The following is a 22,380-nucleotide window of genomic DNA, read 5'->3' on the forward strand; positions in this document are numbered from 1 at the left end:
TTAATGAACGGTATGATTAATTTCCCATGTTTATTTGGGTTTTGAACAGAACTCCAGTGCAAGTGAATCTGACAACGATCAGAAAAGTTTCATAATTGTAATAACTGATAATATAATATGACAGCCACAATACAATTAGGAGACCGTACAGAGGCGTCAGTTACTTAAAATACTGATGAATTGGAAGAAACCTAGGAACATTGCTCGGGTTAGCAGAAAAAAAAAACGTTTGATGCTTTGTTCTACCTGAAGTAAAGCGAAAATCAAATCACTGTGCTACTTTCCAAAGATTCTATCGTGCCTTATTCAGAAGTCTTCTAATTGTAATTACTGGCCATTGGGCAAGCCCACCTAACGCCTGAATTTGATCGCGCACAACGAGAAATTTACTTCTTTTGGCATTCAAATGGTAAGAAACCCGACATTGGAGGAAACGAAGCAGAAATGGTTAATAACTTAGCAAATATGGTATTTTCCTAGACATTTCATAAGGAAATTGAAAGTTTCTTGATGGGGTTCAGTCAAAATGGCAAATTTGAAGGGTGTTCTGATAATTTAACATGACAAAACAGAAATCGTGTCAGCCCTTAAAATCATCACTTATAATAATTAAAAAACTTTCAACCCTCCCAGGAACTCTTTTCAAACTTTGGCTGCAAAATAACGGCAATTTTTTCCTTTCAACTTCTGAACCCCTTCGTCTCGCGATACATAACGATCCAACTAAAATGTAACAACTTCTTTCTTAAATTAAAATACAGAGGCGTGAGTAGAGGGCGGTTTTCAATGAGTGCTCGATGAAAATCAAGCGGCACAGCGACGAATACGAGTAACAGAGCTTACGTCACTACTTCAACTTCAAGCAGCTGCTACGCCGTACTCAGCATCAAAGCACGCGCAAAAATCAACACTCTTACAGGCTGAAAAATGTGTTCGTTTAAAGTAGAGCTTCTTGTCACTACTTTGGTCATTGTAAATCTATATTCCCAGCTCAGTACCTTTTGGCACAATCCGTGGAGCAAAAAATCTGATTCTTTCTAGGATGGCGAAGGAACTGCTTTCCAATCAGCGATCTCTTGCACATGCCACACTTAAAGCACACATCTGTCGCGTGCCAAAACTCCCCCTCGTATTCGATCCTCTGTGCATCAGCGTTGATAATTTCCCGGCATTCAAAACACCTCCTCGCGTACAGTCGGTTGTAGCACTCCATGCAGTGTGGATGACCATCACGTGCCACATAAAAGAGACCTCCCAGATCCCTGTCACACTCGTAACAACAAAAGTGCTTCCGGTGCCAATTGCGGTCCTCTGCTTGGGTGTACTCACGGCTAAATATCAACTGGAAAGAAAGAAATTCGGAAGAATTGAAATATTAAGTTTGCAAAGTCGGATATTCGGAGTTCAATATTTTCTGAGTTCACGCTGCAAATTAGATCACACAAAAATGTGCTCTTCTTCGCAATTTAGGTCGAGCAAATATGCAACGAGTTTGCACCAAGGGTACTATTTGCCCTTGCATCAATCCTTTCTCCCTTCCCTGAACTCCACTGCACTATTGGAAATGATAAATCAGTACCACTGAAAACTACTGTTGATGTTAACACCTCTTTACTAAAAAAACCCAGTGAACAGTGGAGGGCTTTATCTTTTTCATTACTGATTTGAATACTGTCACGAGGAGTATTCGTCAGAGAGTGCATAATCCCTTATTTTCAAAGTTTGTACTTTAGGCTCTCCTGGGATACTTTCTTGAAATATCATTACAATCGAGCCCAGGGGTGGATCTAGAGAATTTAGAAGGGAGTGGAGGGTGGTGCGCAAAAATGGGAGTGCGATGGTGACCACACTGGCACCAAACCAGTCGCATTAGACATTAGATCATGTGACAAAAAAAGAGACAGTTAAAGACTGCATGTGGCTACCGATATAACACAATTTTTTTTGCATTGAAAAGAGCAAGAGGTTGCATAATGACGCTAGAAGGTAGTGTTGCAGAATATTTGTCTCATGCGAAACAAAAACCTGCTGCATCCCACATATTTATGAGTACCCTGTTCCACAAGAGAAAGACGATTCAAGAATATAACGTCTAATTGACATTCAACCAATAATTAAATGGCAACAAATAATAATATTAACAATAATAATAATGATAACAGTAGTAATTTAAATAATAATTCAAAGGAGCTAGCTTCAAAGCCTCATTCTTCTACTATCCTCTGGACTCCACCAATGATTAACTATGCTTTGTGAAGAAACGGAACACGAATCTCAGAACTGAACCTTGCAAATCTTAAGAATTGAACCTTGCAATCCCTAAGAACTCACCAATGCGAACATTTATGTTATTTTTTAATTAGAACCGAGCATGAAACCGAATACTGTTTATCTTATCAAAGGGCGTTTATTGACACACGCATAGCTTTTATATACCAGAATTTAGTTTAAGCCTTCGAAAGGAGTTGTTGTCCACTAGTGCGGATAGCCCTTTTTAACGAGTAAGAACCTTGGAATCTTGTAAATCTAATTCTACGAGGATATAGCCAATAAAAACCTTAACATACTTCTTTTAATTTCGCCTGCTAGTTATAAATAATTTTCTTATTTCATTGCAATTCCATTTTTTGAGACTTCAGATTCATATTAAAAGGCATTCCGCGTTTTTGGATATTTTCGGACATTCCGTCATTCCGTCCTTCCGCCATTCCGCCATTTTATTGTATAATCCGAGATAGACAATAAGTAGCACCGCGAAACATCGGGTCAAGATCAGGATTCTATTGTTATATTCATTCAGTTATAACGATGACATATGTGGCTTTGCCTTCTACAGTTGGCAGTAGTCACAAAAGTGAAATTAAATAACCCAGAAAAAAGAAAATTTAGAAAGGAAAATGTGCCAGTTCAGGGGTAGCCGCCCTTGCAGTCCTCTGACCCACACCAGTCCCCAGAAAAATCATTATTATAAGGCAGGAGCTACTTCAAGACTTACTTCATCACAGGCAGCACAGCGAGGCTTGTACAGCTCGGCATAGTGCCTTCCACAGTAGATGGCTCCTTCCTTGAAAAAATAAATCAAATCCACCAATAGATTGTTGCAGATTGCACACACAAAGCATCCTGGATGCCAACATTTGTTCTCTCCGGCACGTGATGCAAAGATAGCGATTTCCCCCAGATTGATATTGCCACCACATCTGTAACATGTCTGTAATAAATTTTTCAGTAGTTAGACTAGGAGTTTCACTTAAAAATGATAAATTTAAAAAAAAAACAACTGAACAACTGGCTGGTTTCACTTGTAACTGTCTAAATGACCAACTGACTACATCTAACATCTGACTATCTGACTGACTGCCTGACTGCCTGACTGATCAATGGAGTGACTTTTATCTGACCTCTTAGCAAACTGAGCAGCTGGCTGACCAACTCCCTGGCTGCCTGACTGACAGATGGAATGGCTGATTGCCTTGCTGGCTGGCTAACAGACTATCTAGCGGTGGGACTGGCTGATAGATTGTCTCACTTTCAAGCTAAGGAAATGAATGATATGGCAAATGAAAGATAATGACTCCTGGCTGGCTGACTGACTGTTGCACTTTCTGGTTTATGACCCAACTTCCAGACTTGCTTAAATGAAATCAGCTACTGAAACAGCCTGCACCTTTAAGTTAGGCTCTTTTTTCCTTATTTTTTTTTACTCACCCACTTGGAGACAGGGTTGGTTTTTTCACGCACATCACCAACCCCAAGAGCATTCTGGTTTCTATCCTCACAGAACTGCCTCATGCTGGCTTTCTCTGGTTCAGTTAGATTATCACAATATTCTGGATCATGGTCATGAATAGGAAGCTGGTACATCATCTGTTTGCGGCGATACTTGGCACCTTCACTACCAACTTTGGGCTTAACCTCTGGAGGTAGTGACTCCATGTACTTCATCAACTGGGAAGGAAATACATAATATTTCTTAGCTGTGCAGGAAAAAGAACTACAAGATTGGTAGCCTGATTACTTAAAGCTCAAACTGAGGGAAAAAAATGAACTTTCATAAAGGGGGATTTGACCCAGAAAGATGTCCAGCAAGTCATCATACTGAATCATTTTAAACCTCATACATGACTATCCCTACATACACAAGAACCTTAACCCTTTACCTCTAGTGAATGACCAAGTAAGAATTTCTCCTTACAAAATCAATACAATGTCAAACAGATGAGTGGTGAGAATAAAGAAAAATATCAACTCAAGATCACTAGTTGATCCAATACCAAATTCTCCAAACTGACATTATCAGAATTGTATGGCAGACAGTAAGGAGAAGTACTAATAAGATATTGGGGGTGAGAAAGCTAAAATGATATTTTGTCAAGGTGAGTAAAAACTGAATTATTATCCCATTCACATATTTGTGTAGCTGACATTCAAATTTCCTCTCATCACCTTTCATTTTGAAAATGTGCCGTACACTGATGTGATATAATACAGAGATATCCTTTATATCACTCCTGAGAGCGACAGGTTCAAACAATTTTAAATAGCTCTGCTCCCTTTTGCAAATAAATTGTGGTGAACTGAGCTCTACTGTGACACTCACCACACCCTGCTGCAGACCCGGTGGAACCCATGCATACTGTTTAGCATACTCTGACTGCTGCCCCTTATTCTTGTTGGCTTCCTCCAGTTTACGGAAGTAGTCACGGATGTGTCCCTGAGGGGAGTCTTTAGAAAATAAGCTGTGTACAACCAGTTTGTGTGCAGCCTCTTCCACACTCTTGATATCATGTTCCTCTGGCTTACATTTGCACGTCTTGCAGATTTTTCTGTTGATTGACAAATAAAATTATAAAATAATTCAAATAGTATGCATGCTCTGATTGTAAACATGGAAACCATTTTACATTTCTTCAGTAATAATTGGTGTCAGATAAATTATGCCAGCATAATTTTGGGAATAATGCTTTCATCAGAGCATCGAGCACAATGTTGGCATATTTATCAAACTTTAAAAAAAACTTCTATTTGTACTTTGCTATCTGTATTCAAGTTATGTAAAAGTGCACTTGAACCAAAGTGAAATGCAGTAGCTACGTGTATGAATCCACACTCATTACCAGGCCTTTTGCAAGGTATACTAGTCCCCTTACACCCAAACATCAGTATGTATATTCTCCATACTGTTCTCCTAACATTTCCTGAGATGCTGACAAAGAGAAATTGTCTCACAATGAAGAGCATTTTTAATTGGTAATAACTAACCTCCAGAAATGCAGGTCCAATCCCCCTTCACATTTGACAGGGCCACACTGTAGGCAGGGGGCCCCTGCATTCATTTCGTGGCCTAAAGTAAACTACAAAAGAAGAATATGCATGTCAATGAGACTTTAAGAAACAGGTATTTGCCTTTTCAAAACAAACTTCCTCAGGGAAATAATTATCAACATATAATATTCTGCAATATCTACACAAAGTCATCAGATGGTTGAAACAATTTTCAAATTGCCATGATCCAACTCTATTGGATAAATTCCATATGCTTTCTATTAAAATTTAAAAATAACTCTTATGAGTTATAAAAATTAGGATTTGAATCATCATCCTCTTTTATTAAGCTGACTCAAGAAGGCTTCCTCTTTGATTTTCAAGTACCATGCCCTGTCACCAACAATAGTTGGTGACATCTTCATTCTGAAGATCAGATTACTTGATCAAACTGTTTAACTGTTTGGTTGCTTCAAATCCTTTAAATGTACAATCAATATTAGAAGCTCTAGACTTAAAATTTGATACCCAAAGTCTCTTGTCTATTCTCAAAGCTTATCAGACTCAAGGTTCCAGTTTCAAGTAGCAATTGTTTAATTACATTAAGGAAGTACTATCAGAACACATGATCTAATTTTATTGATGCAAATCAGATTTGAATGTCATTATCATAACAGTCTAAAAGTCATACTATTTTATGAGAATTCAAGCACAGGAAACAAAGTATTTCTATTACCACCAGAAATTATTAATGTAAGGTTTTTTTGGGAAGAAACTTACAATCAAAACATGAACAAAAAATTGTTTTGAATGACATTTTGACTGGTCTTTCTCATTGACTTTGTTGTTCAGCACTGATTACCTTGGATAGCTACAGCATCATATGGTCTGAAACGATTTTGTGAGGATTGTGTTTTTAAAATGAGAAAAATATTTCTTGCTTGTTGATTGTTCATTTGTTCTTGAAAGAAAATATTTCATACAAAAGAAGCAAAATTTTCTTCAATATTTCTCCAATGGTGATGAATTTGATTTTGGTGATAAGATTTTCAGTTTTAATTTAATCTTATGAAATTTTGAAAATATAAGAATAATGTTAGAAATGAGGCCCACCCAAACAATTATTAAGATCATATTGTCTGTTCAAGTGTCTTATATTGATTCAGTTTAGTCAAACCAATATTTTCATTGTTAACTCACATACACAGTTCTGATGTGATAAAAAGGCTGTAAGCAAAATGAAGCAGCAAAATGAAATAAAAGGTAAAGATATGAAAATGCCCAGAATAATCAAAACAACTCGCAATGTCTCATTAAATTGCTCACGTTATTATGAGCATTTTGTGGACCTTACCTCAGTTAATCACATGATGAACATACCCTTTGCAAAAATTAACCGAAAGAATCATGAGGCAGTTTCTTTCCTCTAATTTGAACATCTTCTTATAGCATATAACCTGGGATCAACGTTTTTCAGTCAACTCATCATGTACTGATGTGGATCTCAGAAGTTTCGATTAAGGAAATTTACACAGCTGTGCTGTTTACAGTTGTACATAGCATCTAAGTCTATTTAAACTTCTCCCGTGTGGTCTGGTGCACTAGATTTCTTTTCAATCAACATGAAACCATAACACAACTTAAACTAAATATTCTTGTATAAAACCTCCCAATCTACCGTTACAATATGCGGCAATTATTGCCCTGACTCAAGGGGAGATATCTGTTTGAACGAGAATGTTTGTAAGCCCAAAAAGGAACGCAAAACATAACCCCCTTTGGAGTTATAGAACTTATCAGAAGAGAAATAAAGGAAAAACAATCTAATTAACGTTCTAGTAACCAAAGAGATCGTTTGGAAAGATAAATATTTAGTGTCAAAGGGGAGATAGCATAATCTACCCGATTTGAAATAAAATTTAAACAGTAAATAAACGAAGCTTGGAACCATAACAAACTACCTCGAGCTGCAAGAAACAGTATCCTAAAAGCATCAATTAAAAGGCAAAAAAATAGACAAACTTTTATTTAAGTTTATCAAAAGCAGAGAGCTGAAATCTGATGAACTGTCAATCCGCAAAAATTGTTCAATAACGAATGAGTTGGTTGTAGAATGAATACAATCAACATAAATGGCTCCTATCGAGTCCAACAAACTACATCGACAGCGGAACACTCTGTTTTCTGCAGCCGTGATAGCTGTGTAGGATCAGTTGTATAAACTGCCATGTCCTTTGACTTGACCAATAATTCCCATAATTTCCAAGAAAACTTGGCGATAACAGAGTCGAAGTATCGCATGACACATATCGACGTGAAACTTGTATCATCGGCGCCACTAACCTTTTTCGGCATGTGTAAGTTGAGTCCGTCTTGCGACCCTTCCGCCATGTCTTCACCAGATCGCAAATTTCAACACTACGGGTAGTATCCTGAATGTTTTCTCGAGGTCAAAAGTTCGATAATAAAGCGGCCAACAGCCAAATTACGATTCCCGTTAATCTCTCAACAAACTCTTAATATTTTCCTTCTCTCTCAAAACACTAACGGACGTGACATCAACGCCGAAGCTCGTACGGAATGATGGGTCACTCGACAAACTAGGGAGGGGAGGGGGAAATAGAAAAATCTGGTAATTACGAAATTAGTTCTTGTCGAATTAGGGTATTTTCCATGGCCACTTCGCCCTCTCCATACAAGTGTGTTATCGATTGGTGCTGAATATCTATCTTCACTTTTTTGTATGGATTCGCGTAAATAAGAAAAGGAAACTCGGCTTTAATTTTACAAAAGCAAGCGGGCTAAGCTTTAAGCTTTTGAGCCTCAAACTGTTCCTTTGTTGGATTTCCGGCCGTATTTAAAAATATCCATCTATTCAGAAAACTATGAACATTATTTTTTCTTTCAAAATAAATTTTCAGTTTCAAATAAATAACAAGTAGCGGCCCATGCATCTCACAAATTTTTGTCTTTTTTCATCCCATTTAAAAGTTGAGTATTTTGTAAACTTTATGCGATACGAACAAAGCCGTTTATAAACAAGTCATGCACTGAAACCCGAGCGGATAAGTGCTGGTCACTCCAAGACTTCGATTGTGCAGAGGAAAAACACGATTAGTAAACTTCTTTCGTAGCCTAAAAGCGCTGAATATTGACGTAAAGTACGAGGAAGCAGTGGTGTGTAGGCTATATGTAAATTAGGTGGCTTTTAACGTCATAAAATAAAAGCGATATTCACTCGAAATTTCCGAATAAGCACCGTAAATTATGGTAACCTTGTATAAGTGTAAACTGTCTCTTTTGACAGAACAGGAGGCCTCAGAAAAAGAGAACTGAAAACTCACGTACGTACCTTCTCGCGAGGCATGCCTTGTCTGTATATATCCTAACGTCATCCACTAAACCAGAAATAAGGCAAAACACATTTGGAAGCCTCCGTTCTAATCTTTGAAAGTGCGTGCCACCGCTCTGACCCTAATCCACATACCGGAAAAATCTGGTCACTGTCTAGTCATTATTGTCTGACGTAGCAAGGCGTGTGCTGGAATGATGACAACTTGTCGTCACTAAGCCTGTGGCTCAAAGTGGCGGGAGTCAGATGAGGAGGAGTTGGGGACAAGGCTGGAAACCCAATCCAAAACACTGGACACTTCTTGTTTCTGTGCTTTAATCTACAGGAACGAAAACTTGTAACTATGATGAATATCAAGACTGAAATATATGCTAGTATTTATCAAATGATGCTACATTTTCACCGCTATTCTTCTAAGCAAATGCAGCTGTCGACAATCCGAATTCTCGACTATGGAGTCTTAAACCCAGTAAAAGACTTGTTAAATTATCTGATAATCTATGCTTTGTTAAGAGCAGTTTTTGAACCTTATCTTAATTCCTTTAGATTTTATTTTCAGTTGAAGAAGAAAAAAATTTTTACACTTTTACCAAATTAATTACCTTTGACAGGAGCCCATAGAAATGGGCTCCTGCCTTTAAGGAAAACCAAATTTTTAAACATTATTTCATACGTATGAAAAAAATAACTACACACGCAGAGTCAACGTAGTCTACTTACTATGCTATGATAAAACATAAAAGTAAATTTTTTACTAAAATAAATTGTTTACAAAGTCTTAAAGGAAGTGGTATTAAACATCCTTCAAATTAACATTAACCTTTATCCCTCTGTACTTCACTTGAAAAACAACTGGAATTACTTTAGAGAGCTTTTGATGTGTTTCTACAACATATCAACTCAACTATTGTTCTTAGATCACTGTCGTGAATCGTCATCCGTTAATTATATTTAGTTCTTAATGCGAGACATAGTATGTTTCCAATACAAACTGTGTGTAAATTAGCAGGTAATTTAGTGTTAACAACTGGGTTGAAAACGTAAATTAGCCACCGTAAAGGGTAAAAAAGCTGACGTTTCGAGCGTTAGCCCTTCGTCAGAGCGATGACGAAGGGCTAACGCTCGAAACGTCAGCTTTTTTACCCTTTACGGTGGCTAATTTACGTTTTCAACCCAGTTGTTAACACTAAATTACCTGCTATACTCTCCCACCGACGCAGCACCACAGTTTCTTTAGAAACTTACCCCTTTATTCATGTGTGTAAATTACCTGATCTATCCTTGAACTACAGTTGTAATATCAGATAAATACGGTCTTAGACTGTCTAGGAGATTTCAGTTTTACAGAACAACAAGAGTAACGAAAGAGCACGTCGAAGTTGTGGGCTAAATCCGCTGAATTGGATATTGCGTTACCAAAATGAAACTTATATGTGAGTAACATAATACGTCATATCTTTATCTCACAAAAAGCCAAGTTTGTCACACCTTCACTGGTCAGCTAAATTTTAAGGTCAATTAAAACTTGGTTATCATACTGCCCCCTGCGGTTAAACTTACCTGTCCCCTATGTTGATCTGCTCGCTTTCAACAAATATCGCGGTAAATAGCCGGCATCGAAACTGTAATCCTATTGAAGCAGTTTTCAATACTTTTTCCGAATTGGTTTTCATTTAAGTAAAGTAAAACGGCCAACAGAACAGCTCACAGTGTCCTGTATGACTTCTGCTTGCATTTAAAACTCATTTTAAGCGTCAAATTATCGATACAGAATGCTGCTTCGTGCTAAAAATGTTCATATAAAAAGCTTAGGAACAAACTGTTTCACTGCTCAGTGGTTAAGAATTTTATAAAGTTCAGTTCACCCTGACTTTCCACTCCTCTTGCCAATACATCCTCCAGTTCGGTCAAATACGTTGAGGTCAGGATAATTTCACTATTGATGTTGATCCAGACATTCCTCTACATGAAGTTCCAGGGTTTCTATATCAGGAAATAACTCCATGCAGCTTGGACACTGATTTTGCTGAAGATCGCCTACGGAAGGTGGTCGCTGGAATCCTTGGCATGCCACAGCATGAATCTGAAGTGCATCAAAATTAGGGAACACCCTGCGACAGCTTGGGCATTGCCAATCATTTTCGTCCTCGGGTGGAGCAGGGGCTGGTTGTTCCCTTCCGGGACTCCGCATGTCCCCCTCTCTCCCGGTTTCTGCAGGTTGTTCGGATCCACGGGTGAAAAAAGGCATTCCAGGAAATCCAGCGCACCATTCTCCGGGAGATCCTTGTTGATGGGGTGGGTAGTCTGTGGTATGATAAGGAACACTGGCATGGCGGCGTTGCATTTCCTCGAATCCTCTGTTGCTTAACTGATAGATCTCATCCTGATATCGCTGGTTTTCCTGCCGAAGCCGCTGGTTTTGTTCAGCCAGGCTCAACATCTCACCATGTTGCTTCTCTCTGGCTTCGCGTTCAATTCGAAAATCATCCTCGTACTGTTTCAACTAAGTGTTGAAAGTAAAATATTAAAAAGATGCACTAAAAAAATAGATATTAAAAGAAGAATCGACGAAAGAAAGAACAAACAAAAGGAAGAACAAGGTTTAATAGATCTTTTCCGTGGCGCCTCTGGTCTTTTTCTTAAAAATAAGAAAGCTAAAACCTCACTTTATACAGATTCCTTTTTTGTGGAACGCCCTACCAGATAACATAAGATCTGAAAAGGAACTACCGTCTTTCGTCAAAAAACTAAAATCTTTCATTTATCTAAGACTTAGCAAAGTTTTCAATCAAGACGACATCCCCTCTTTTAAAATAGTTTGCGCAAAATATCGTTTCAGTGCTCTTAATTCTTGTACATGTCAATCAACTAGTTTTTTTTCTTTTTCTCTCTCGTACATGATTATATATTTTGTTATTTCCTAGCATGGGGGCTTGTAAGTAGGTTGGGTTTCAATTTTGTTTGTATGTAAGGGATAGGGAAAGGTAATTTACCTAGTAGGGGACAACCTTGTCCTATTGTAAACTTACCTGCCTTTGGCAAATTATTAAATAAATAATTAATTAATTAAATAAAGGGAGCGAACGAACGAATAAATGAAGCAATGATGAATCAATGGAAAGAATAATGGATGAGGGAGCGGATCATTCAGAGCGCTACGTGAAGAAATACCAATATAATAAAAAACCGCTTTCGATACTACATCGAACACAACCGTAAAATCTAATAACGAAGGAATTGATTTCTATGCGAGTGCATATGTGTGAAGTCCAAAACATTTTTTTCCTAATTACAACAAGTGTCATCATTATCATTATCTATAACGATGACAATGATAATAATATTGATATCAATAATACTAATGTTATCGTCATTATAAGTAATATTCTTATCATAAGTACTATTGATTTTAGCCATTTCGTTCCAATAGCACACGATACTTTGCTCTTAATTAGGAACAGTATGATTATTATCATTATCAATAATGGTAACGATAATGAAAATATTAATATCATGACCATTATTATTATTATTATTATTATTATTATTATTATTATTATCATACGTACTATCAATTTGAGTCACTTAGTACCAATAGTTTAGAGAACGTTATTCTGTGGTCAGAAGTTTCAGCCAAGGGCAACGGCTTCGTGCATTTCGCTTAATTTCTGTAATGTGAAAATTTTACTTACTGTTTGCTCGAGAATCGATCGCTTCTCTTGTTCATTCCGTAGAGCTTTAAGCTCTTGTTCCAGATCATAATTTGCTTGCTGTGCTTTATCGAGTTCATCTTCTTTAATCTTTACGTCTTCTTTCAACTTCTTCCTGTGTTCGTCAGCTTCTTGGAGGTGGGCTTCGTGTTTCTGAAAATAAAAAATACAGGATATTCAACATTTCGGTAAGAGATGCAGATAGCTACTCTGAACCCTTCCCTCCCAGAAAAGATAAACACGTAACTTCTCCTTAGAATATCAATACATTCTAGACAAAAGACAAGCCCTGCCTGTAGTCAGACTTATCAGCTACTAGGTCAGAAGGTTCTCTTCTGATAAAACCGTCTAGACTCCAAATTATCTTTACAAAATTACAAAGATGCACATGAAAGCTCGCAAGGAGAAGTACGACATGGAAGTAACGGTTTAAGGTTGAACTGATTAAAAATAATGAAAATAGCAAGTGAAATTTACTATGAATAAACATAAACTAACATGATAATGGGAGTCTATGTGAAAACTGTGAAGATCGATGGGGGAGGGGGGGTTAAGTACTGCACACCCACTGCTTCCTGCTCCCCCCTTACCAGCCCCATCACAGTTCATGGGAGAATTCTTAGGTCACATAAACAGTGGAACTAGGAATTGACGAAGCACAGAAAATGTATCATGAGATTCTAATTAATAAGTATAGAAGACTAACCGTCTTCGTTTGACTCGTTGTGTGGTATGCTTGTAAAAGTTCATGGTAGTCTCCAACTGTACGATCTAAATCCTCTTGGAGTTGTAGGAGGGCCGCCCTTTAAAGATAAACAGTTCAAATTTTAACTTTCTTAATTATTAACTCTCATGATTTCACACTGTTTCATCATTTTAAAATGATTATTTCAGCCCTAGTTTACCGAGAGGCTGTAGAGAAGCATGATATCCTTGAATTTCTGTATATCCTGATTGAAAAAATTATATAAAGAAAAAACGATTCCCTACGCTGATAATCATTTTAATAGCTACCTATTACTGTTGCACACGCCTTCTTGCACGTTTTTACTTTGCCACTTTAACCCTTTAACCCCTGAGAGTGACTACAACATCTCCTTACGACATCACCCCTAAATCAAACATTAATGTCATGAGAATAAAGAAGGTGATCACCAACTGAAGAAGCTCTTGATTGTTAAACAAATTCTCCTTGTCAGAACCCAAAGAAATGTCTAGGGAGTAGTATAGAGAATATGCATACTGATGCTAGGGAGTAAAGGGCTAAAGAATCACTACACATTCTCTTCTTGGGAGGTAAAACTAATTGATAAATATGTCTTTTGAACCAAACGTACATTAAATAGCAGAAAAAATACGCACAAGACAGAGAATGGTTATTCCTAACAAAACTCACGTACCTGTCAGTTTCCTGTTTTAAGAGTGTTTTCTTAAGTTCTGCATCAGTGGTTGACATATTCTTTTTAAGACTTTCGATCAATTGGTCTCTCTTCATTCTCTGCTTCTCACTGTCATCAGTGATCTTATGGAGATGATCTTGATACATATTTTCCCTTGAGAAAACAAGAATACAAAGAAAATGATTAAAGCTGTTATTGTGGAGTGTGTGCAACTCGCCACTCAGTGAAGATGTTGGGAGCATTTCAAACCCATAAGTTTGGACATTTAAACCACATAAGTTTGGATTGTTTCTGTGTTTGACCCCACCCCACCCCACACCTTAATAGCCTAGTGGGACGTCTTCACGCCTTTGATCCAACCTAAAGAAAAAAGATGGAGAACAATATGTATCTTACTGTTGGATGCATTCATCGTTAAGCCTTTCTTTCTCTGCTGTTAGAGATTCATTTTCCTTGATTAATTGTGTCACTTGAGTCTCCATAGATTTTATGTTAATCTCTGCATTTTTCAGTGCCTCAGTCTTGTCTGACAATTCTTCTTTTAAGCGGTTAACTTCCTGCTCCTGAACCTCATTCAGTTCATTGGACACTTTGGCTGTTTCCTCCTTTAGAGTCTGTATTTCCTCTTCCCTGTAAAAAATTAATTTCAGATATCTTCTTTCAGACCACATTATGTTTTATACAAGAAACAGTTTTTTTCTCCATATACAAAACATTTAATTCAGCCCTCCCAAATTGTCAAGAGTTAAAAAAGCAAAAGTTTCCTACAGAAAATATTCACACCTCTCATACAGCTATTTTTTGGTTTACATTCCCAACCCCATTTCCTGCTAATACCAGATTCACTTCAAATCTTCCTTTCCATTTAACCCTTTAACTCACAGATCAAATTTGTAATTCCCCTTGCTGTCAACCATACAATTCTTAGAATGTCAGCTCAGAGAATTTAGTATTGGGCCAACTTATTATCCCCAAATTGATATTTTTCTTAATTCTCATCACTTATCTGGTTGATATTGTATTGATATTGTAAGGAGAAATTCTGTCTTGGTCACTCATGGGAGTTAAAGGGTTAAGATACTTTCAGTCACCCTCCATATCTCCTCTCGAAATTTTAACACCCTTGAATTCTTCCATAGTAAACAGCTATTTTCTGCAAAGACAACAGCATCATCAGACACTAACAAAGAAAAATTTTCACTAAGACATGTATTGCTCACTTCTGACTTGCACTTAATTTCAGTTCCTCAACAAGTTTCTGAAGATTTTCATTCTCCTCCCTAACTTGTTCAACAGTTACTCTCAATTCTTTGGCACTGTCAATAACTGTCTGCAATGACTCCTTTAACTGAGAAACTTCCTGTTCATGCGTCTCAATGAGTTCATCTGATACTGAACTCAGCTGCCTCCTCAGAGTGTTCACTTCTTCCTCCTGCCCCTTCTCTTTGTGAGAAAGTGCTTCAATATTTTTTTGAGCTTCAGCAAGCTGATCTTTTAGGTTCTCATTCTCTTCCATAACCTGCATTTAAGGGAGACAAAGCCAAACTTATTTCAGTGATTACCGATCTGATAAACTATCAATCATTAAAATTCATAACGAACGTATGTATTGCTATTAATTTGAATTTGTGCTTAAATCATTAAGAAAAAAAATTAGGTGACTGAACTGCACATAAAATATATTGTGGAGAGAGCTCCAATGCTTATTATTGCTTAAAGGCTCCATTGAAAGTGAAAAGACTTCACTGTGGCCTCTCCCTGGCAATTAATAAAATAAGTAAAGACGCCTTCTATTGATCTGCTAGGAAATTTGTTCCTCACAGCTCTATGGAACATGTATGGACAGAGTGCTAATGAAAAATCCTAAAATGGAGAAAACACAAAATTTTGCCTGAAATTTAATCTTCTGAGTGGTGAAAGAAGATTCCTCACTTCGTTAGTCTTTTTGAGGAATATTTGGCTGTTTTCTAGAGACCTTGGGCAGGAGAAACTAAAACATATAAAACACACCTGCTTTTGTTTTTCTTCCTTCTCAAGAACAGCATTTTCCCTGCTCAGAAGATCTCCTTCACGTCTTTGGTATTGCCAAAGGTTTTTCTTCACTTTTTGAAGTGTTTTGTATTCTTCATTTCCTTTTAGTTCTTCCTGATTATCACTGCCTTTTTCAGGAGAGTTTTGCTTCTGTTCTTTTATAGTTTCAACATTCTCAGTGGTTCTCTACAAAATCAAGAAAACTTAATTAAGGATATACATAGTACATACTTAATCGTATTTTCTGAGGAGGCAGCTGAACTCAGCTGCCTCCTCAGAGTGTTTACTTCTATCTCCTGACCCTTCTCTTTGTGTGAAAGTGCTTCAATATTTGTTAGAGCTTCAGCAAGCTGTTTAACATTCTCATTTTCTTTCATAATCTGCATTAAGAGGAGACAAAGCTAAACTTATTTCTATGATTACTGACCTGATAAACTATCAATCATTAAACATTGTGATGTATATAGGTTTTGCTGTTAATTTTAATTTGTGCTTAAATCATAAATCAAAATGCATTGTGGAGAGAGCTCCAATGATCAACATTGAAAGTGAAAAAAATTTCATTTTGGGCTCTTATTGACATTTAATAAAATAAGTAAAGATGCCTTCAAATGATTTGCAAGGAAGATCTTCACAGATCTATGGAATATGTATGGTAAGAGTACCAATGGAAAATCCTAAAGGGGAGAGGAGAAAACACAAATTTTGCCAGAAATTTAATCTCCTGAGGGGTGAAGGAGACTCCTTATTTAGTTGGTCTTTTGAGGGGAAGATTTGGCTGTTTTTTTAGGGGCCTTGGGCAGGAGAAACTGAGACATAAAACACACCTGCTTTTGTTCTTCTTCCTTCTCAAGAACAGCCTTCTCCCTGTTCAGAAGATCTCCTTCACGTCTCTGGTATTCCAAAAGGTTTTTCTTCACTTTTTCAAGTGTATTGCGTAGTTCATTTACTTTTAGTTCTTCCTGATTATCACTGCCTTTTTCAGGAGAGTTTTGCTGCTGTTCTCCTATAGCTTCAACATTCTCAGTGGTTCTCTACAAAACCAAGAAAACTTAATTAAGGATATACATAGTACATACTTAATCTCATTTCCATCTAAAATGAACTCTTTTGATGTGACATACTAAGAAAAGACATGATTATAGGTGAGAGAGAGACATTGAAGTTAACTCTCAATTTCCTTACTCCTTTTAATTCTGGTGTAAACCCCCATTCCTAGTACAGATTCTGCCCTCTTTCTGCTTCTACTGTGTGTAAGATCATAAAATACTCTTCATTTTATCCATTTTTCTTAGTTGTGTCCACATTTTAAGTCATCAGAAACAACCAACCAACAAAAGTATCTTTACTTGTTCAATTTCTTCAGCCTTCTTCTTGTACATGTCTCTTTCCTCCCTCAAAGCATTCTGTTCCTTTGTAAGATTGTTCATCACCTCTGTCTGCACTCTAAGCTGTTCACTCAAAGCAGCAATTTGCTCTGTGGCTGCTGCAGTGGAAGCTTGGTTTTCAGCTGCCTCAAGCTTAATATCTTCTTCTTCTAATACCTGCCTTTGCTCCATATCTTGAATTTTCTTTAAAAGCTGGTCACGTTCTTCCTCAAGTTGATTAAACTGTTGTTGGTTTTGCTCACTCTCAATTTTCATCTCCTCCAATTTTACCTTCAAAATTTCTTTTTCTGTTTCAACTTTCCTTAAGTTCTCCCAAACTGCTTCAGGACTCTCGAGAGGAATGTCAGAGGACAGGGTGTCAAGAGAAACCAGAGTTTCAAGGTCATCTGTTTCAGTGTTCTATCAAAAGAAAAAAAAAAGACAACTAAAAAAAATAGAAAGGTGGGAAGCTGAAAACCTAGGGCTTGGTGAGATTTGGGTGACAGTTTCAGAACAAGTAAATCTTACCGGCTCAGCTTCTCGCATGGCCTTTAGGCAGGAAATACGTTCTTGCAGTTTGCTGTTACTCATTTCCAGGGTGGCCTTTTCAGATTCAAGCTTCTTCACCACTTCGTTTAGAGACTGCGCTTGATCTGGGTTAGCCTTGTCTATATGATAACTTTCTTCAAGATGTGCAGACTTTTCATTTTGATCTGCCTCCTTCAGTTTGGATAGCTCTTCCTCCAGTTGCAAAGTTTTATTTTGTTCATTCTTCAGTTCAGTTTTTAATTTTCCATTCTTTTCTCGCAGGTTCTTGATCATCTCCTTGGCGCGTTCATACCCTTTGCGTGAAGACTCACTTGTCTGTTTCTGAGATTTCTGCATGTCTGCAAGTTCTTCAAAATATTTCTATAAAAGCATCAAGAAGAGATCATTGTCAATAAATTATAGGAAAGTGTTTTGCAGTGAAATAGGTAAGTACTTTAAAACTCATCAATCTAAGCAAATTTTGCCTCATAACACCAGCTAAAGTAGTTAAAACTACCTTGTTTGTTGACAACCTGTACAAAATAAATATTTTTAAGGGTGCAGTGCAAGGTGATTGACTCTTTGATGAAAATGATATAACTTTTGAACTGAAAACAAGCTGCAGATCAGAAACAAACAAGATCAACAGAACCAATAAATCAACCAAACAACCAAACAAATAGATATTTCAGACAAGGTACCCTCTCACTGATAGGGAAACAAATTAAAAATGAGGTTGGCTGAAACAACGGATTTATTGACCACTGTAACCCCTGTCCTTTGCTTTTGTGCTCTTGCACTTATCTCCAGTGACCAAGAGTTTGAAACAAACCATCAATATTGTTGAAGGTCAGAGAGGCTCATATCAGTATCAGGTAGACTCATTTGTGGGTCATATCTAAATGAAATACAGTCATGTATCAGATATCGTTAATATACAGCAAGTAGGATCACCTTATTTTCAAACAAACTAGCTCTGCGCTAAGAGGTATTTGTTAAGTTGTGACCAGAAAGTGAAGGTATTCTCTGGTTTCACATAATTTCAACTTATATTAACATTTGAAATGAACCCTACCTCGAGGAGTTCATTGTTCTGAAGCAGCACCCCTTTAAGTTGTTCATTTTCCTTAGAAAGATTCTGAACTCTATCAGCTAGTTCATGTTCATTCTGCGACTCACTTCCGCCTTGTGGGAGGCTTTCGCTTTTACCTGGAATCTCAGCTATTTTTCCAATCTTACTGTCGTCGGAATTGAGCAATTGTCCGTCGTCTTTAGAAACTACAACAAAGCCACTTACACTGCTACCTTCACTTGAGTGTGAGCTATTCATCTCACTCGATGGAAGCGGACTGACGCTGGCGGACATGACAGTTATCTAAAAGGCACGCTCAATTCGTGTTTCGTTAAGGCAATGAGAGAAGTAGCAGTTAAGGTTCGATGGACCGGAATGGATCCTGAGAAGGATTTCGATGCCAAACGTTTGAACAACAGCTTAAACCATCTGAGATTCTGAAGGTGAACTTCTAAGCCATGAAATTTCGATGATTTTGAAACTCAAAGAGATCGAATATTTACCATGCAAGGAAATGTAACCCGATTACAAATGAAAATTCAAGATGTCACGAGTTTTTCTGTGACGTCGTTTCTCGAAGACAGCCCTTCAAAATAGATCTTAGGTTCTTTCTAACTCAAAGACTTCTAACCAAAACCAAGAGTGAATGAAAAATGGGTTTCATACGGTTATCTTCCCTCACGTATCCGAGAACAAATACAACTTCGGAAAGCGAAAGTGCGAATAAAAACCCCGGATTTGACGGGGAATCCCCGGACGTTTTCTGTTCACTGACGTCACCTTACTTGCATCAGTTGCTAAAATAACTCGATCCATTCCCCTTCTCAGCCACGTCAGCGTTCTATTCCTCAAGCATGGCGGGGGGTTTCGCTGTCAAAACTTGTGTGTTGGTTTGTTTCAAGAGTGCGACGTTGCAACGAGGTGAGAGAGAGCGGTGCTTATATTCTTTGTAACCTTTAATACAATTTTTTTCTCTGAGGTTTTAGTAAAGCTAAGAAAAGGAAAGAAAGATAAGTAATGATTTGATTTAGCGTCCTCGTCCCAACAAGCATCCCTAAAGTATGCACTCCCTCGAATCTGCGCCCCTCTTCTTATGAACTTCCCTATTGAGTTAGCACCCTCATTCCAATGAGCAAATGATCTCATCCTAACTTGGCTGGTCGCTATAATCAGGAAGGATCTATGGACAACGAGTCCGTTTTCCAGTCTTCTTGATCCTTTTCGAATTAATATCAGAGCCTTATTTCGCACATTCTATTTCTCTTTTGAGAAACAAGCGCCTTGCCCTCGATAAGCGCCCTCCCTTGAGGTAACAAAAGAAAATAAGCGCTCGGGCGCTAGATCGAATTATTACAGTAATTAACATTTTAAAATTATATCAATTTTGAAATAGATTGCTCTTTTCCGCGATGTCTTAGTTTAAAATGTGACAAGAGCGTAAAAAATCTGTCAGAGCCTTGTGAAGATGCATGATCTCTTCGAATCAGGACGTTGGACTGCTAAGCGGAATAAATGATATGATTCAAGACATATGCCCCAGGCTGTGAAGCGAACTTTATAATCATTCACTTCAGGTATATATTCTGGACTTTTATTTTTTTTCTTGCTTAAATTTGAGTGCCCAAAAGGACCCTTCTGAAAAAAAACAAAACAAAAAAAGCACTCAAATATTCAAAAGTGATAAAAATTCACCTGCGTTGATTAAAAACACGATGAAAGAGGAGCAAACTACACTTCACGATACGTCTCCATGTTAATATATTTTTAAAAATATATTAACGTGGAGACGAATCGTAAAGTGTAATCAAAAGTTATCTGAAGCGAGGTCTAAAACGCTTCAATTTGAGAGTAACCACAAAACATTGGTCAGGTAAGACATGGGAAAACTCCAAGATGTGGAGGAAAGATCAAATGCATAGAAAGAGGATAACAGGCTCTCTCTCTCCCCACTCTCCCCCTCCCTCTCTCTCCTTCTCTCTATTTTTACTACAAAGCTAAGCTTAGTGGTGCTAAGAAAGCAATCGACTTCCATCCTGACCCAACGGATATGATTAGAAACGGAAGATCTGGGTATGAAACTATTTAGGTGGTAATCCCATGATTTAAAATTTGAAGCCCTCTTGAATAATGCTACCGGCAGGTAAAGGTATCTATGCACACATATGAGTAGGCCGAGGCGTATTCAGTCATAATTTTCATGATAATATATTTTATTGAAAATGACTGAGTTTCCAAAACAAATTATTCAAATAAATTTCTTCAGCTTGACGGATTGAAAAATCGATTTGTTTAAGGCCCTGCTGGCCTTTCTAAAACTTAAATTAAAACAAAATAAGATTAATCTTTCAGAAATTCCCTTAGTTGATTTAGGTGTCGATAGCTTTAAAGATAAACTTTTTTCTAGTGTAATCATATTAATCAGTTTAAACGTTAACCACGTGATAGAATCCTTCTTATTGCACCGTCCTCATCATTCATTGATACAGCTAGCTCTTCTTACATTGATAAAATTGCCATCTTCGGTCTCTGAAAGATATCGAAAGAAGATAACACAATATAAGAATGGGAAGATAAGAAACAAACTTTCCTCCTTTTTTTGCTCTCTTATTTGTTTTCACCCCTTCCTCCTCCTCCCTCCTCCCTCCTCCCTCCCTCCTTCCCCTCCCTCCCCCCTCCTCCCTTCCCCCTTCCCCCCTCCCCCCTCCTCCCTTCCCCCCTTCCCCTCCCTCCCTCCCTCTCCTCCCTTCCCCCCTTCCCCTCCCTCCCCCTCCTCCCTTCCCCCCTTCCCCTCCCTCCCCCTCCTCCCTTCCCCCCTTCCCCTCCCTCCCCCCTTCTCCCTTCCCCCCTTCCCCTCCCTCCCTCCCTCTCCTCCCTTCCCCCCTCCCCCCTCCTCCCTTCCCCCCTTTCCCTCCCTCCCTCCCTCCCCCCTCCTCCCTCGAGCTTGGGGTGCCCGTGGTATAAATGTTTATTTGTCACTCTTGTTATCTACTGGTTCGTGTAACTTGAAACCCAGTCACGCGCGAAACTGTCTCACAGCGTGTTATCCTTGTTTTCCGTGTAAGAGATGAAGGAAGTGTTTTTTTATTCTATGAAACCTTGACTCCTTTGTTGTTTACATCACGATTCTGCAGAAACGCTTTTCTCCGGCCAATATCCAGCAAGCGCAACGTTTTTAAGAGTAATTGCTTGCTATTTTGCCTTTTAAAACTTAGTGCTGTCTTTGTTTTAACATTAGAGTCCGGAGGTACGGAGACGGTAGGTGAAGCCGGGCAATACTTTCAAACAGTATAGCATTATCTCTTTTTTCAGGTGTGGTATTTTTTTCCTATGAAGCGGAAATTTCAAGCTGTTTCGTTTAGCATGTCTACGAGCATCAAGGAAAAGTTTCCTATCTTGGACCTGCTTATTTTAAACAAGGTGTTTCATGTAACATGAAACCCGATAACAGGATAGGAGCGTGCCGGGGTCGTTTTCAGTCTCCGCAACGAAGGATGTTTTGTTCTTTAGAGCCTTTTTTGGCCCTCGATTCAATACTTGCAAAGCGTGTGAAACGCATGAAGACCGATTAGAAGTTAATTCCTGTTTATAGTTATGTTTAATTACTCCTCTGAACGAGCCTTTTTCTGTCGTTTTCAACTGCCATAACTTTTTTTCC

General features: G+C 38.0%; 2 protein-coding genes across 3 annotated transcripts; both read right to left on the minus strand.

The window, feature by feature from the left end:
• On the minus strand, positions 1 to 9,644 carry LOC113673168 (testin). 2 transcript variants are annotated; one of them, XM_027189543.2, is made up of 6 exons: positions 8,618 to 9,644; positions 5,263 to 5,354; positions 4,601 to 4,826; positions 3,709 to 3,948; positions 2,996 to 3,211; positions 1 to 1,342 (listed from the first exon to the last, which is right to left on the minus strand). In XM_027189543.2, exons 1-6 carry the CDS (start codon positions 8,630 to 8,632, stop codon positions 992 to 994), a joined length of 1,140 nt encoding a protein of 379 aa, XP_027045344.2. In that variant the 5' UTR covers positions 8,633 to 9,644; the 3' UTR covers positions 1 to 991. The 2 variants fall into 2 exon arrangements, with proteins under 2 accessions (XP_027045344.2, XP_089048980.1); XM_089192854.1 differs by lacking the exon at positions 8,618 to 9,644 and adding an exon at positions 7,609 to 8,051.
• Positions 9,645 to 10,469: 825 nt separating this feature from the next.
• LOC113673166 (uncharacterized) lies at positions 10,470 to 20,385 on the minus strand. Its single transcript, XM_089192869.1, has 11 exons — positions 18,729 to 20,385; positions 17,654 to 18,034; positions 17,108 to 17,545; positions 16,586 to 16,792; positions 15,738 to 15,944; positions 14,948 to 15,246; positions 14,124 to 14,357; positions 13,728 to 13,880; positions 13,034 to 13,130; positions 12,310 to 12,480; positions 10,470 to 11,120 (listed from the first exon to the last, which is right to left on the minus strand). Exons 1-11 carry the CDS (start codon positions 19,017 to 19,019, stop codon positions 10,554 to 10,556), a joined length of 3,045 nt encoding a protein of 1,014 aa, XP_089048995.1. The 5' UTR covers positions 19,020 to 20,385; the 3' UTR covers positions 10,470 to 10,553.
• Between the last annotated feature and the right edge of the window lie 1,995 nt (positions 20,386 to 22,380).

The sequence above is a fragment of the Pocillopora damicornis genome, chromosome 13 (genome assembly GCF_964200805.1).
Source record: "Pocillopora damicornis chromosome 13, jaPocDami1.2, whole genome shotgun sequence".
Lineage (NCBI taxonomy): Eukaryota > Metazoa > Cnidaria > Anthozoa > Scleractinia > Pocilloporidae > Pocillopora > Pocillopora damicornis.